The sequence below is a fragment of the Opisthocomus hoazin genome, chromosome 1 (genome assembly GCF_030867145.1).
Source record: "Opisthocomus hoazin isolate bOpiHoa1 chromosome 1, bOpiHoa1.hap1, whole genome shotgun sequence".
NCBI lineage: Eukaryota > Metazoa > Chordata > Aves > Opisthocomiformes > Opisthocomidae > Opisthocomus > Opisthocomus hoazin.
Window position 1 is genome coordinate 91,231,240 of NC_134414.1, and position 16,330 is coordinate 91,247,569.

At 40.3% G+C, this 16,330-nt stretch overlaps 1 protein-coding gene across 7 annotated transcripts in view; it reads left to right on the plus strand.

Moving 5' to 3' along the window:
- The window catches only part of CDKL5 (cyclin dependent kinase like 5), a 143,898-nt gene that overhangs the window by 91,543 nt on the left and 36,025 nt on the right, over nt 1-16,330 (plus strand). For all 7 annotated transcript variants that reach the window (XM_075429046.1, XM_075429083.1, XM_075429055.1 and 4 more), the window contains 3 exons: nt 5,665-5,755; nt 10,336-10,525; nt 15,729-15,809. In XM_075429046.1, coding sequence (XP_075285161.1) covers nt 5,665-5,755; nt 10,336-10,525; nt 15,729-15,809 — 362 coding nt within the window. The remainder of the gene's footprint in view (nt 1-5,664; nt 5,756-10,335; nt 10,526-15,728; nt 15,810-16,330) is intronic.

Here is a 16,330-nt window from a genome sequence, read left to right on the forward strand (position 1 = left end):
AAAGAAAAGATAATTCTTCCTTGTTTGGTAAAGACACAATAAACTTACATTTTTTGAACCAGTGGCTTTCATGGACTGTTGCGTGTGTAGTTAGAAGTCAACTTTTATTGTTATGTTAATCAAGGAGTCATGCATCCACGTACGATTTATGACTGAATGGCTGGAGGATGGAGTTGTAAGTGTAATGTTAACTTTCCTGACCTGTCAATACCTGTTTCATGTCAGCTTTAAGGCTTTAAAGAATCAGCACCCAAGCACAAGGTGAACTTTGCCCATGTGAGTAATCCCCAGAAGACAACAGGGCAGAGTGTGCACTGTTCCAACAATCTGTGTTTTTATTCTAAATCCTACATAAACACAGAATGAAATATTGTTCCCTCTAAAAAGCTTACAGTTTGGCTTGGTACATAAAAAACAATTCCATAGTGCTACCCATGGGCACTTTTCAGTGAGAGCAGTTTGAAAGCTGTCGTTTCAAACCTCTGCAATTTTGAATAAAGAGAAGAACAGCTAAAAAAAATTAGAAATAGTTTTTTAGGAACACGAAAAAAGGCGTTTGTCATTTGCAGCACTGCATATTTCTTTTAATCCGAAAGGCATTTTTGCTTAAGCATTCAGAAACAATAACCGTTCTAGGAAAAGCCGTAGAAGATTTGGTCCGTGTGAGTTCTTTGAATTAAGGGCAATTTATTCTGCAGAGTGAGGAACTGCACAGCTCTGACGGATCACCCAGGTCCCCTTGCGCGGTGCCCTCGGTGCCTTGGCTTTGCTGGTACCCACAGGCCTGCTGTCTGCGCCCCTGGCAGCTCCGTGCCCACCCTGCCCTGGCAGTGCTGCCCAGAGCCCGGAGCTGGCGGGACAGGATTTTCCCCTTACCCCACGCTCATTTTCAGGGCCTCGCCCCTGCAGAGCCCGCCCCACCAGGGCTGGCGCTCTCCCTGGCCTCGAGGACACCTTGCTCCCTCTCCACCCCTTCATCCCCCGCGCCAGCTTTGGGTGCCTTGTGCAGAGCGTGACCACCAATCAGCGGGCAGTGCCCGCCCCCGGCAGAGGGGTGCTCCAGTCGGGGCTAGCGGCATCACAACGGCAACAGCCAATGGGGACATGGGTGGGTCTTGATGGGAGCTGTTCACCCCCACCTCCTTCCCTGGCCCTCACCTGCCCCTGCTCCCTCAGTGCTGGGGGGGGATGGCCCCGCAAAAGTAACGTTCAGCCTTAGAGCTGGCATATGCCAGCAGCTAACAAATCCTGCATGTGAACTCGTGTCAGCATCACAGAATAACAGAACGGTGGGGGCTGGAAGGGACCTCTGTGGGTCATCCAGTCCAATCCCCCTGCCGAAGCAGGGTCACCTACAGCAGGCTGCACAGGACCTTGTCCAGGCGGGTCTTGAATATCTCCAGAGAAGGAGACTCCACAGCCTCCCTGGGCAGCCTGTTCCAGTGCTTCTTCACCCTCAGAGCGAAGAAGTTCTTCCTCATGTTCAAATGGAACTTCCTCTGCTTCAGTTTGTGCCCATTGCCCCTTGTCCTATCACTGGGCACCACTGAAAAGAATTTGGCCCCATCCTCCTGACACCCACCCTTGATGTATTTATAAGCATTTATAAGGTCTCCTGTCAGCCTTCTCTTCTTCAGGCTGAACAAGCCCAGCTCCCTCAGCCTGTCCTCGTAGGAGAGATGCTCCAGCATCCTCTGTGCAGCAGTATTACAGGAAAATAAAAAGCCGAACAAATGGTCTGATCGTGTTCTGCATGTCAGCTTTCTCGCTGAATATAAATGATGTGAATTGTGCTAGCAGTGATATTCCGTGTGGTCCATTGGCTTGCTCACACTGTACGCTCCAGCCATGTTCTCTTTCTGCTGTTGGAAAACACGTGTAATCACAATGTACTTGTGGTGTTCTGCACATCAAGGAAGGCAAACTACATTGTGGTAATTTCTGTTGTTCTTACTGTTCATGTGGATTAGTTTGAATTTTGATCAACATTTCAAATTTAGTTGAACTTAAAATTCCAAGCAAATCTTATCATCTGGGATCAATTTTAATTTTTTAGCCTTATTGCTAATTGGTATTATTGCTAGTAGCTTAAGCTGTCACTGTAAAACAACTTTCAGAACCGTATTAGCCACAAGCTTTTCCTGAACATGCACAGATTAGGATGTAAGAATTCACCTTTTATCATAATGTAACGTATGCTGTTTGCCTACCTGACTGAAGTCATGTTTTGGAACACAGGTACTTGTCACATACAGTGCCACATTCTTCATGTGATAACAAAGGCAAAGAAAAGGTTTTTGCATCCATCCCAATGCAGACATTGAAGTAATTGGATGTTTCCAGATAGCCCAGTGGCCAAAACCGTTTGAACAGAAAAGTTCATGAATTTTTAACAAGATAATTCTTCATAATCCTTATGCCATGTGTTCTGTACATATCGTGCTAGATAAAAATGAGGTTTGAATATGGTGCTTGCCTGGACACATGTTGTGTGGGTGTCATTTCTGCCAGTAGAAGTGGAAAAAGAGAACAGTACAAAATGCCAATTACAGCAGATGCATCTGACTGTTGGAAATAGTTAGGCTTTCTGACTAGTGCGTTTTCTATTTCAACACCAGGGCTTCAAAATTACTTGTTTTAGCAATCTCTTAATCTCTGTATGATGTGTAAGCATGGAAATCGTGAAACACAGGACTGGAAAAGACCTCAAGAAGTTCTCTAGTTCTTCCACCTACTCAAAGAAAGGATTAAGCATGTCTGTGTCATTCTTGACAGATATTTGCTTAGCTTAGTCTTAAAATTCTGAATAATGGAGGTTCCCTAGTGTTCCTAGGCACCTATTAAAGTACTTACATGTCATTAATGTTAGAATGCTTTACTTTATGTCTAACTTAAATTTGCCTTATTTATCTCTAAGAAACAATCTTTTCCTTTTTTCCTTACACCTTTTCCCTTGATATCTCTCCTACCATGTTCTGAGTTGTTTGAAGTCCTTTCTTGAAATTTCTTATTTGACTTGTTTTCCCTTCTTGCATTGTGATGCATTTGCTAACTCTATTGCTTTCATAATTGCCCTCACCCAGCTTGCCTTCTGTCTCCATCTTCTAATCTGTTCCTTCTCAATTTTTAGAGTTTGGTCTAATCTTCTCCCTAGTTACCTTCTCTTATTTTTGTATCAAAAAACTCTTCCCAATATCTCAGCACAATTTGGAGGAAGGAACAGTGAGCTAACTCCACCATGACCAAAAACGAAGGTAACTGTGCCCTTAGAAAGGTGTTATGCTTTCTTGAATTATTAATTCTGTCCATCATCTTTCATCATGGTGTCATAAAGTTGGAGCGGTAGGTGAATCCATAAAATGTTTGTTTAAATCATTCAACAATACACAGATTACACTGAAGCCCATGACGATAATTTTCCTTTCTGTCTTGCCATGTCAAATCAGTGCTGCACCTCACCTGTAAAGTTGGGGCCGGCTTTTTCAGCCTGCATTAGCTGCTGCTGACTTCTGGATGTAGTAGCTCCCGACCGTGACCAAGTTCCAGTAGACTGGCATGGACGGAGGAGGATGCATCCCGGACTTGTTAGTTCTTCTGGTGCACATACACTTGTGGGCTGCCAGGCTTGTGCATTACATTAACACGTGTTAATTTGTATCGTGACACCTTTTTTTTCTTCCCCCCCTGTTTGGGGCTTCCCACTGTTCATCTTGGCTGTCGCATTTCTTCAGTGTAGCTGCTGGTTATCTTCCCTCTCTTCTTTAAACACATGAATGAAAGATTTTTCACTAACAAGATTAATCAAATAGATCATGTAATTTGAAGTAGAATCAGGGCTGCCTAAGGAGTTCTAAACATAGTAATATTTAGAAATGTACTCAATTCCAATGTTACAAGTAATAAAAACTTCCTTTCCAGCTTTTCCTCAGCAGCATCAGTAGTGTTCATTAGACTTCATGGGAACAGATCAGAATTATTGTTGTTTTGGGACAACTCTGAAATATCTGTTCTTCATCGTACATGCCTTTTAGTTTACTAACTCTTGAAGGTAGAGGTATCTTGCAAAAAGTAACAGCTGTAACCTATGTCAGTAACAAATTTATCATTGTTTTCTCAAATCACTAATCTAATAGTAATAAACTGCACTGAAACGTTTACTTCAACTTGGAGTACATTAGTGTTCCACAGGGGTGAGTGGGGCTGGGCTCCTTCACACTAAGTTACCAAATGAGATACACTTTCAGAATACTGAAAAATAATAATAACAATAAAATTTACAACCTTACAAGCATAATTGTGTGGGAAAAGCAACTTTGGCAGCTCTCTGTAAGAACTCAGATATCAAGAAAAATGACTATTGCATTTATGTAGCACTTAACTGATTCTGAAAATGAAGTGATGCCTTATATCTCTGCAACGCTTTGGAATTTTTATTCTTTCTTCATCACTCATGCAATAATGGAAAGACTCGTAGTCATTTCACTGAAGTGAATTTTGGACCTAGTTGTAATGCCACATCCCATTAAGAAAGCATTTTGAAAATGCTGCTTCTGCATTTCAGTCCCAAAATTTGTCTCAGTTTGAGCTCTAGTAAGGAGCCTACACATCTGGAGTTTTGCTGCTGAGATCTATCTGTCCTCAGTCTCACCTTAATGTTAATTATTTGTTTGAAAACAGTAAGGTACTTGATACTTTTCTGAAAACAGTGCCAGCATCTGCCTTAGTGTATTTCTGCGTGAAGAATCCACCAACATCATTATGGTGGTGCTCAGCTGACTTTTTATAAGTGAAGGAGAAAGAAAACAAAAATATAAATTATTCCTACATCTGGATTTTCCAGTGTATGCACTCTTCTCCCAGTCGATGGTCTTAACTTCTGTACTAAGGCATAACAATTAAGTTTTGGTATAATTGCAAATAAGTGTACTTTTTTTTTATTATTAACAAAATGATGTGGAGGAGGAAGTTAATTTGGACTTGGTTTCTGATCCTAATTCACTAAGAGTCTTGTTATGAATGTGGTGCTAAAGCAGGTGGGAAGCTGGTGCCTGTGGCATGAGGCAAATGCAGATATAAAGCAGTTTTGCTGATCTTTGGTAGATGCCTGCCTTTTGTAAAATTGGGAAGATAGCCCTGTTCCTTGCCAGGTCAGGGAGAGAGTGTCCTTAGATGAGAATAATAAGTAGTTTATTAACCAGTTTAAAAAATTAAATGCAGTGAGGCTATAGTGGTTAGGATCAATGACTGGAAGAGTCTACTCACTATACGTACGTGATGTTTTTAAAGTTATGAATCTTCTTCTGCAAACAGCATCTCTGTGAAATTTAGTGGCAACAGTTCAAAAGCTTGCGTGGCATACTGACAGGTAACTTATCAATCTGGTCTGATTATGGCAAAACACCAAAAGTAATAAAAGTCCAATAGACTTCTGAGGAGCATACACAAGTAAAGTAGTCATTAAAGCAGACATGCTGACTTTCACTGTCGTATCAGTAACAGCTTGCATTTCAGTAAGACAAGCGATTGTTGGAGATGTCATTCTGCACTAGGGGTTGTAAACAATTTGCTTCTATATAAATAGGCATGACCTCTTACTACTAAAATCAGTGGTGATGCGCATATATTTAAAATAGGATAAAATTTTTCACACTGTTTCTTTGACAGGCTTTGCTCGTAATCTCTCTGAAGGAAACAATGCTAACTATACAGAATATGTGGCTACCAGATGGTACCGCTCACCTGAACTCTTGCTTGGGTAAGTACGATTTGTAGAACTGCCGCCATGATAAATCTTGCCTGATTCTGTACATTTTTTTCAAGCACCTTTTGTAAGATTTACGCATGGAGAAATGTGGTTGATTTAAAGGAAAGATATCAAGAGGCTTCCAGATTTTCATTAATTTTTGTTCATTTCCAGTTAAGTCGGCATGAATCATTGACGTATTGACCTGTCTTGAGCTGAGCAGTGTTTAACTGATTAAAATATGAAGCTGAATTATAACGGATGTACTTCAGATTCCTGCACCCCACCCCTTCCCTTCAGAAGAGGTTTCCATGGTAGTCCTGTAGCCTGAAATGTTCCATCAGTCTTGTTGTGGACATCACATAGCAATGGCAGAGCAGATTTCGCTACACTACACTCCCAGTTCTCTTCATCCTTTGGGTCTAAACTACGATTTGGTTTTCATTCCCAGTTATCCCCAACAGGCAATGCTGAAGTGGCTCAGAAGGACGGTGCTAACTTTTTACTAGTCAGGAAGAATTTATTGAAGGAGGCTGTATGAATTATTTTAATAAAGGACAGCGAAACTGGTGTTGCATTGCCTGTGAAAGCAGTAGTTACATGAGTAGCTTCAGCCAGAGATTTAGTTTTACTCTTTTATTAATGTGTAAGGTGAGTGTTTTACTACCTCACAAGGTTAAACAGATTTTCAGCTACTATGTGAACAAACTCATAGGACACAAAAGGGCAAAGGAAGAGACAAAAGTAACTAGAGTTCTACTATGTGTGATCTTCCTGTTACTGTCAAGTTTAACAGTGCGTTATTCTAAACTACATGAACGCTATCGCAAAATGCAGTTCCTGTATGTATATCATATATGTATTTATATACGTATGTTTTACAAATAACAAATTGGTAGTCACAGGATGAATCAAAAAAGTACTAGTCACTGCTGAGATTCTTTAAGCAAAATGTTTCATGCTGCTTAGAAACAAGTCATTGTTGGAAGCTTTGATTCACACTGAACTAGATATTTCTTGCATAGGTAAAGCATTAGGTAATAACTGTTCTGTCAGTAAAGTCATCCCAGTATTCCCAGAGCTGTGCTAATCTTGATGAAAATGATAGGCAGTTGCGTTGTTATGTGCAGATGTTAAAGTTGGCATTAAAAACTTCAAAGCTCAGTTTTTTGTATTGTGGAGAAAACAGGTATTATTAAGCTTCCAGCAAAGCGTGTGGGTGTATGTGTATATATAAGTACAACAAAAGACTGGGAAAGAAAGCATCAATTGTGGCCTTTTTAGTTAATATTTTACTCTTTGTTTATACTAGTAGTGAGGATGTAGGAGGATAGACATGAAAAGCTCGACAGATGTAATATTAGTCTGACCTGCAGTTTTCAGAACTGTTCCATTACCAAAGGAAATTTAGCAGAAGTGAGGCCTGTTTGTAAATGACTGAATTTTTTTTATTAGCATGGAGAGAAAGGGAGGGGATATGTGTATTTAGTACATATGACTTCAACTTTGCTGGTGTATGTTTTTAAATGCCAAGTTTTTCTGGTACAAAGTGATGTCTGTTTCTTGGCAATCCTGTTCTATTTCCCAGAAACTCATCTTGCCCATTCCCTCTTCCCCTGTATTTACCAAATCTTTATAAGCATCTAATATTCAAAAGTATTCCCAGGATTATTGAATACATACATTTTAAGACATACAGTTTTACTTTTTAAGTTTTTAAAATGTGACCCAGAGAGGTTTCTGTTTTGCAATAAAGTTCAAGACTTACATTTTAGGAGAGGAAAGAAATCACTGCCCAATTATTCACAGAACACCCAAAATATGCTCGCTTTGGAGAGCCTCAGGTAACTGTTAGTGGGAGTACTCTCCACCCTTTGGCGACAAAATATTGGTAAAAGCCAGTAGATTTCAAGGCATACCAAATTACTAGATGAAAACATGTTTTGGAGAACCTAATTTGTGCAGGAATTGTCTAGTACTTCTGATTTGTGGTCTGTCTGTCCTATAGGAGATACTTCACTTATCCAGCCACATGACTCTTGGATTGTTTGCCTGTTATGATCTGACAAGACTGATCCTGACAGTCAGCAGAACAGCAGTCTTGAGCGTGCCTTTTCAAACAAAAAAGTTGCACTTTACTCTGCCACTGCCTTGAGAAATGGTTATTTTCTGATTTGTTCCTCTTTGACTACAGAGTAAATAGTGGAAACTTCTTAAACTGTGATTCAGCTTCCTTTATTCTTGTGAGCAAGGAAAGACAAGGAATGGTCCCTGCCTCACAGGAGTTTTAGCCCATTCCTCTGTTGTAACACTCGCGTGTTCTCTAAGGCCCCAGCCTACAGCAACCTTTTCCCCATTTCACACTTCGGTGGAGAAACCTGCCTATTAAAGGAGTTCCACATGAAGGTGTGTTTTTCTGTCATCATAAAAAGATGGGTTCTTTAGTTACACTCTCACAAACTGTTCTGCTTTCAGAGCCTCAGCTTTCCAGTACAGGCACAGAATCTCTTAAGAGCAGATCCTTGGCTTTGGAGTCTGTCCTTGTCTATGTTGCCTTTTGCAGTGTGGAGAAAAACTAGTCCTTCCTTGGCACTCAGACCTCACCTAATGCATGGGTTGGTCTAGCAGCGTCACAGAAAGAACAAACATTGAGTCTCTCAGCAAATCCACAAGTAGTCACTATGCAAAATTAGTCAGGGAATTATGAACCCACAAAGCCGTTGTAGTAGAAGTACTTCAGGAGTCTTGGCATGCTCTGCTTTGCCACTGGTGGTTCCTTGTCAGTAGTCTATTCCAATGGGGCAGACTTTGGTTTTGTGATGATTGTTTGTGAAAGTACTGCAGTGTCTCCTGGCAGATTCTGAAAGGCAAATGGTTCTTGAAATTCTGGTGTCCTCCTTCAGCTTTCCAGCTACTGTGGACTCCTGCACTAGGCATCTTGGTGGGCCAATAGTTTCCCTCAGGCTATTGTCCGGCTAGAAATGCTTTCTCACCTTCACCTAACTAAATCATCACAAGGGTTACAGGGTCCTCTGGCCAAGTGTCCTCCCCGTAAAATGAAAAAACTATTCATGTGTAATCAATCAATCAAACTGTCAGAAATTTTTTTTCTTTAGTCTGAGGGTATTCTCTCTCCAAACATCCTTAATCATCAGCATAAGGAAGAAGTGAAGGGAACAGATTTAGGATAGGATTTGTCACCTGCAACTCCTGGTGCTGTCTTATTCCAGAAATAGGCAAGCCAGCTGTAACTTAAAAAACTCTTGAAACAGTTTGAGTTGTTGGATTACAACTTTCAGAAAAAGAGAGTCAGTGAAATATGTTTTCGGTTCAATCTTTGTTCCAGTCTTCATTCTTTTTATATGCTTTGACATGAGAAGAATTCTTTGGTTGTTCTGCTCAAAACCTAAACATCTAAAAGACATTCTTGGAGTAAGTTGGGTGTTACAAAAATTTTTTACAATTTCGAGAAGCAAGAACTTGACTGTACAGAAAAAGAATTGCTTTGGTCCGTAGCAGGAACAACAAAAAGCCGAAAGTATGTAATGAATTAGCTGTTGCACAGTTAAGGCAGTCACCGAAACAAGCTTGCCGAGGAACAGAACCTTAGAGTGAGAATCAGGAACTGTCCAAAAGGATTCTGTGTTTCATCAGTGTTTGTGCCTTTAGATGGACTGTTGCAGTAGTCTACCACTCTCTTCTTTTTATGCAAAATTCTATTCTCTACATTCCGATTTTCTGTCCTACATGTCTTACAAACTATGCTCAAGCCTATAGTCTCCCCTGACTAGAGTATACGTTTTGCCTCTTCTTCCATTAAATACCCTTTTATATAGTCTCAAGAAAAGCTAGTATAGCCCTTGCCGGTGTAACACATCATTTAATTTTGTTTCTGATGAATTCCCTACACCTCTTCATTGCTTTTGTCATTAGCAGTTTAAAATACCAGGTACCATTCTCCCCACCACACAACATTGCTTGCACGCACAGAGACCACCCATCAGAATTTCTCCCCAAAATCCCACCTGTGGCTTTGCTCTAAAACAGGAATTACTTATTTTATGCTGCTTTCATTGCTTCCTCACCTGTGGTTTTTAAGGAATAGTTTTCAGGGGCATTCTGTTTTCTCTCTAATTAAAATTTTACTGTATGCATACTGAAACAAAGATTAGAATTTCTGTTCTCCCAGTGGCCAGTCCCAGTGTGCCTATCCTCTTATTAAACACAATGGAAAAAGAAACGTAATGCAGAAACAGAGCACAATCATTAACTCCTGGATAGAAGGGAAGTTAGTGCTACTTTAACTTCAAATGGTAACTCCTTCGCAGAATTCTTGTATGTTAGATTTTTCACAGAGGTAACCAGATCCCTGGGGGCGCTTGAGAATTCCTCTCTTGCCTTTTCAAGCAGTGATGCATTAGGCAATCTAGGGCAGAAACAGGACTTGGTGTTTGAGGTAGCTTCTGTAATATCAAAGTATATTCTTCTGTGTTGTAAGGAAGTGGGCCGTGGGAAATATGGCCAATAAATTGAAACAGCTGAGTAAGAAGACAGTGTCAGTGGGTAAAAAACATTGTACGTTCACTTTACAGAGCCCCTTATGGAAAGGCTGTGGATATGTGGTCTGTAGGCTGTATCCTGGGAGAGCTGAGTGACGGGCAGCCCTTGTTTCCTGGCGAGAGTGAGATTGACCAGCTCTTTACCATTCAGAAGGTGCTAGGCCCACTGCCAGCTGAGCAGATGAAGCTCTTCTATAGCAACCCACGCTTCCATGGCTTGCGGGTAAGACAAAGCTTTGTTCCTTCTTTTTTAATTTACTCACAGAGTATTTACACTGTTGGCATTGTTGCTGTGAAGGTTCTTTTAATTTATATTATGTGTTATCTATTGCGTGTGTTTCTGTGTAAGTATAGGTTATTTAGATTATAAGACATTCATAATTCAAAGTAAAATTCTGATTACACCAGTATGGAGTTTTATAAATGTGTTCGATTTACTGTTTAAAGTTGATTAAAGATTTTCTTTCATGTCTTTGACTTTTTTGGCATGGAAGCAAGCATTTATACCCAACATAGCATTGCCCTGCCAGGTTTGCACTGTGAAGTTTAGTGGCATAGCTCTGTCAGTTTGGGGTGTGGAAAATTCATGCCTGCTGTTGTGAGGCTACTATGTTTGAAAAATCTGAGCCATAGATGCTGCTATCGTGGCAGAATAGCTTTTTGCCTTTTGTCTTATATTCCTGAGGAGTTGATGTAAGCCACATGAGCAAAAAAGCTCTTCCTACTGACAGCGTTGTTCCCCTTTCAGGGGTTTGCCAACACCCTGTAATTACAGAGACTCATTAGTGTGGAGAAGCTGCTCAAGTTGGGACATGCAGTATGGCAAAATCCCAGAAGCAATACATAAGTAATGGTTCTATTATCTTTAACAAGACCTGGTCAGTGATTGCACTCATGTTTCCTTTTAATTTAGTTTTGGTTGTCATTTTTTATTAATGAATGTTGCTTAGAAAGGTGGATTTATGATCTTGATAAATGGTCTGAAACAGTCAGTATGAAGTCCTGTGAAGAGACAGACGAAGGTTTTGGGAGACCTAATCTGTGCTATAGACTCACGATTTGAGTGTCGCTCTGTAGAAGAGAAAACTCAGAGAATGACAAAGGGAAAGAGGGGGAACCTAGTTGTCTTAAAACTTGTTAAAGGTTGCCATAAATTTGGTTTAGCTGATGATGATAAGAAAATAAATAGTTGGCTTAAGGTGTTAGGATTTATTTTAGCTGCAAGGATAGCTAATTCCTAAGAGTTTTTGTTGAAGTTTGTAGACCCTCCATCAGACGAGGGTTTAAAAAAAATGATTAGACAAGCAATTCTTGCAAGGTTCTATATGTATTTGATGCTGTTTAAAACAGTGGGCTGGATGGGATTTTCTATTTAAAAAATTTTACCCCTTATCAGAAAAGCAATGCTTTAAAAATTGTAAGCAAAATAAATTACTGCCTCTTCAACATTATTTTACAGCAGTTCTAGTTGCGCAGGGTAGTCTTATTTGGATGAATGCTCTGTAACGTCTTAGGATACAAATGAAGTATCTTTGTTTTGTAGCTTTAAAATACAGTAATTCAAGAAGACAGCATGGCCCTAATGTGATTAGCACAGGGTTGAGAGTTATGAGTCTCCCTCCTCATCCTGGATCAATGGTGTATTACTTGGCCTCAGACATGTTGCTGCCTTCTTAACCCCACCAGTAAAGTCAGGATACTAATGATGACAATGATATATGCTTTCTATTAAAGAATAGTTTTTGAATACTGAAGTAAGGTCTGAATAATGGCTTATAATATGAAGACTACAAAAAATATTGGTTCGAAATGTGATATTCATTAATTAATTCATGGGAAAAATTTATTCCATGTTGTAAGACAATCTTAAAAGTACATTTTTTTCTCTATTGTAGCATAGAGCTTAATAGTGGAAGATTTTTTGTGGCATAGGAGGTAGAAGGTATACCGTGATTGTAAATAACAATTTGCACAAGCTGGATCTGGCACCAGGTGTTCACAAGATAGAAACTAGCCCATGATGTGGAATTGTTTATCCATATGTTTAGGCTTTGTGAATTTCTACATTACTGTAACTGTAATGTAAAACTGTAATGTAAAACTGTTACAGTAATGTAGCACAGGATTTAAAAAATTGCAGTACGAACGCTCCAGCACCACATGCACATGTATACAGATGCACATTTGCATACTTCCTGACTTTTCTTCCTGCCCATTTCCTCCATGCATATATATGTGTATGTGTATATATATATACACACACAGAGTTTTTCTCACTCCTGAGGTTTAGGGAGTATTTAGTGTTCTCCTTTCAGATGTTTTGAGGAAGAAAACATCTGCAGTAAGTTGAAGGCCCAGGGAAATAAAATTATATGGGATCAGAAAGTACCAATAGGCTCATGCCTTTATGGAAAATGTGGGTGGTAATGTACGCCTGTAAATATTGTTCTACAAATAAGTTATAAATAAGTTAGAGAATCTGAACAATCCCAGTGAGTAGCCATCTCGTACTACTGCTTTGCATGGCTACAGCACGTTTTTACATTTCCCTGATCATTCCGGATGTAAAATCTTTTTTATGGTGGTCATTCTACATGAAAGCAAAAATACTTTGCCATTTGATTCATGTAAAAAGGGGAAGAAGCATGGAAGCCTTGGTTCACCTAAGTTGCTATCGAAGATCAACATAGCAGACTTGGATTTGAAAAAATTCTCAATCATTAGTCAACCACTTGAAAAGAAAGCAAAGTAAAAAGAAAAATACAGAGACTATTTAGGAACAAACACATTCAAACTCATGTTCTTTCATTTTCCTTCAAAGCGCATATAATATAATTTATGAAAAGTAATGCCAGTACAAACAGTGGGCAGCAATTTGTAGTGGTCTAACACTTACGCACATACAGGGCACGTGCAGTGCATTTCGCTTCCAAATAAAATGCATTTTTTGAAATGAGTGTTTGTACTGGGTAGCTCTTTAAAGCATAGGTTTGAAGCTAGTACTTAATCTGAGGAAGATGAATATGTAAATATGTGCACCTATCTGTACCAATCCCTACAAGTAAATGAGAGCTGAAAAATGCACAAGTGAAAGTAAAGGAATAAAAGTCTTTCAGACTTCCTGCTCATTGGGGAAAACTGTGAATGTTGTCTACCTAGACTTCAGCAAGGCTTTCGAGATGGTCTCCCATAGGGAAGCTCTCATAGGGAAGCTCAGGAAGTGTGGGCTGGATGAGTGGTCGATGAGGTGGATTGGGAACTGACTGAATGGCAGAACTCAGAGGGCTGTCATCAGCGGCGCTGAGTCTAGTTGGAGGCTGGTAACTAGTGGTGTCCCCCAAGGGTCAGTACTGGGCCCAGTCTTGTTTAACTTCTTCATCAACTACCTGGATGAAGAGTTAGAATGTACCCTCAGCAAGTTTGCTGATGACACCAAACTGGGAGGAGTGGTACATGCACCGGAAGGCTGTGCTGCCATTCAGCGTGACCTGGACAGGCTGGAAAGTTGGGCAGAGAGGAACCTGATGAGGTTCAACAAGGGCAAGTGCAGGGTCCTGCACCTGGGGAGGAACAACCCCATGCATCAGTACAGGCTTGGGGTGGACCTGCTGGAGAGCAGCTCTGCAGAGAGGGACCTGGGTGTCCTGGTGGACGACAGGTTAACCATGAGCCAGCAGTGTGCCCTGGCTGCCAAGAAAGCTAACAGGATCCTGGAATGCATTAGGAGGAGTGTGGCCAGCAGGTCGAGGGAGGTTCTCCTTCCCCTCTACACTGCCCTAGTGAGGCCCCATCTGGAGTCCTGTGTCCAGTTCTGGGCTCCCCAGTTCAAGAAAGATGAGCAGCTACTGGAGAGAGTCCAGCGGAGGGCTACAAGGATGGTGAGGGGACTGCAGCATCTCTCCTATGAGGAAAGGCTGAGGGAGCTGGGCTTGTTCAGCCTGAAGAAGAGAAGGCTGCGAGGGGACCTAATATATACTTAAAAATATCTGAAGGGTGGGTGTCAGGAGGATGGGGCCAAATTCTTTTCAGTAGTGCCCAGCGACAGGACAAGGGGCAATGGGCACAAACTGAAGCATAGGAAGTTCCATCTGAACATGAGGAAGAACTTCTTCCCTCTGAGGGTGACGGAGCACTAGAACAGGCTGCCCAGGGAGGCTGTGGAGTCTCCTTCTCTGGAGATATTCAAGACCCGCCTGGACAAGGTCCTGTACAGCCTGCTGTAGGTGACCCTGCTTCGGCAGGAGGGTTGGACTAGATGACCCACAGAGGTCCCTTCCAACCCCTACCATTCTGTGATTCTGTGATTCAGTTGTGTAGTTTTGGATAAACTGCGTAATGCCAATAGGCTGGCTGATTGTTTTGTTTTGTTTTTTTACAAAGGCTTCTGTGGTATTCAAATGCGTAATTTTCTCTAAAAAGTTGGATCCATGAGGGTTTTTTATGCCTTTGTTGGAAATCCAGCCTTAATTTCTAATTCCGAAAACACTGGCATATACATTCAGTTTTTAAATTTGAATTTACCTCACTGAAATCAGTTTATCTATTTGTTTGCTGACGGTTCAATGCGTGCTGCGGTCTGGAAGTGGAGCTCTGTTGTCTGTTTCTTTTCAACTCATTACACGTGACCCTATGTTGTAGCAATGAAATATTGAGCTATGTTTCTTTCATTCGATAAGCAGAAAAAGATTCTGTCTTCATTTTATTTGACTCTTGCCATGTTTACCAAGCAAGCAAAAAACCCAATTCTGTGCTTGATTTTTTCTTCCTTCAAATCATCCCAGTCAGTCCCGTTCCTCTTTCCAGACAGAGCTGGTTTCAAGTACTGCCTTCATCGGGTTTTGTCCAGACTCTAGCTGACAAAAGATGCCCTCCAGCAACGTGCGCTGCTTCTTGCAGTGCTGCCAGTTCTTACTGCAGCATGACCACAGGAGTAATTTTGAGCCTTAAACCTTTGGGTTTTTGATGGTTTTCACTAAAAACATTTTGGAATTGTCTGTTAGTCTTTGGTTTTTAACTGGTATTGTAGTTGCACTCTCAGATTCTCTCAAAGCTATTTTTAATCCTTTTTTAAAATACGTTACTTATGCTATTTCTGGATTTTAAACCTCCCACCGCTTGTCAATCATAATGCTACAAACTCATTTATAAATCTAAGTTTATTTCTCGTTGGAGAGAGATTCCTTGACTGCCCTACTAATCAAAAATACTTTCTTTGCTTGACTAGATAGATGCATATCATACATCAACAGTTACTTGTTTCATTGTAATGTTTTCTAACGTTTCATAAACCACTAACTTTTTCAGTGCATATGATTCCCATTAATTACATGCCTTTATTCACTGTGTAGTTTCTATTTTTTGAAACATTGTATTCATGTATACCTTGTTTACATTCTCAGTATATTTATGCTGTATTATTTTTACAGTTTCCAGCAGTCAATCATCCACAGTCTTTAGAGAGAAGATACTTGGGAATTTTAAGTGGTGTATTGCTTGATCTTATGAAGGTAGGAAAATGTATATTAATTTCTGTCTTTAATATGTAGGGAAAGATGTAAATTACTTTTAATCTTCATTTCCTTATATAATATGTCTCAAAAATACTTGTGAACTTCCTTTTGAGATATTTTGATATCACCATTGTTTGTAGGAAGGCTTGATATTTCCTAGGAAGTGGGAAAATACCCCTTGCAAACGCCAGGAGAGTCTGTTCAAATTTGACTGATTTGATGAAAAATATGTAGACCACACAAAAGAATCACCATCATTTACAGCAATATGCACTTACACTGACATACATTTAGATGCACAGGTTACCTTAGTAATGCTGGAGTTTGAGCTCTCAGCCCATAATAAATTTAGATAAATCCACAGAATATTAGGCTAACTTGAGGAGTTGTTCATCTGTTGTTGGGTAAGCATGAAGGTGTGGACAGTTGTCAAAGACAAAGTTGACACACAGTAATTATTTTTGTTTTACCTGAGCACTTAATCTGCTTGCTATCACTGACCTCTGCACAGCATTTGT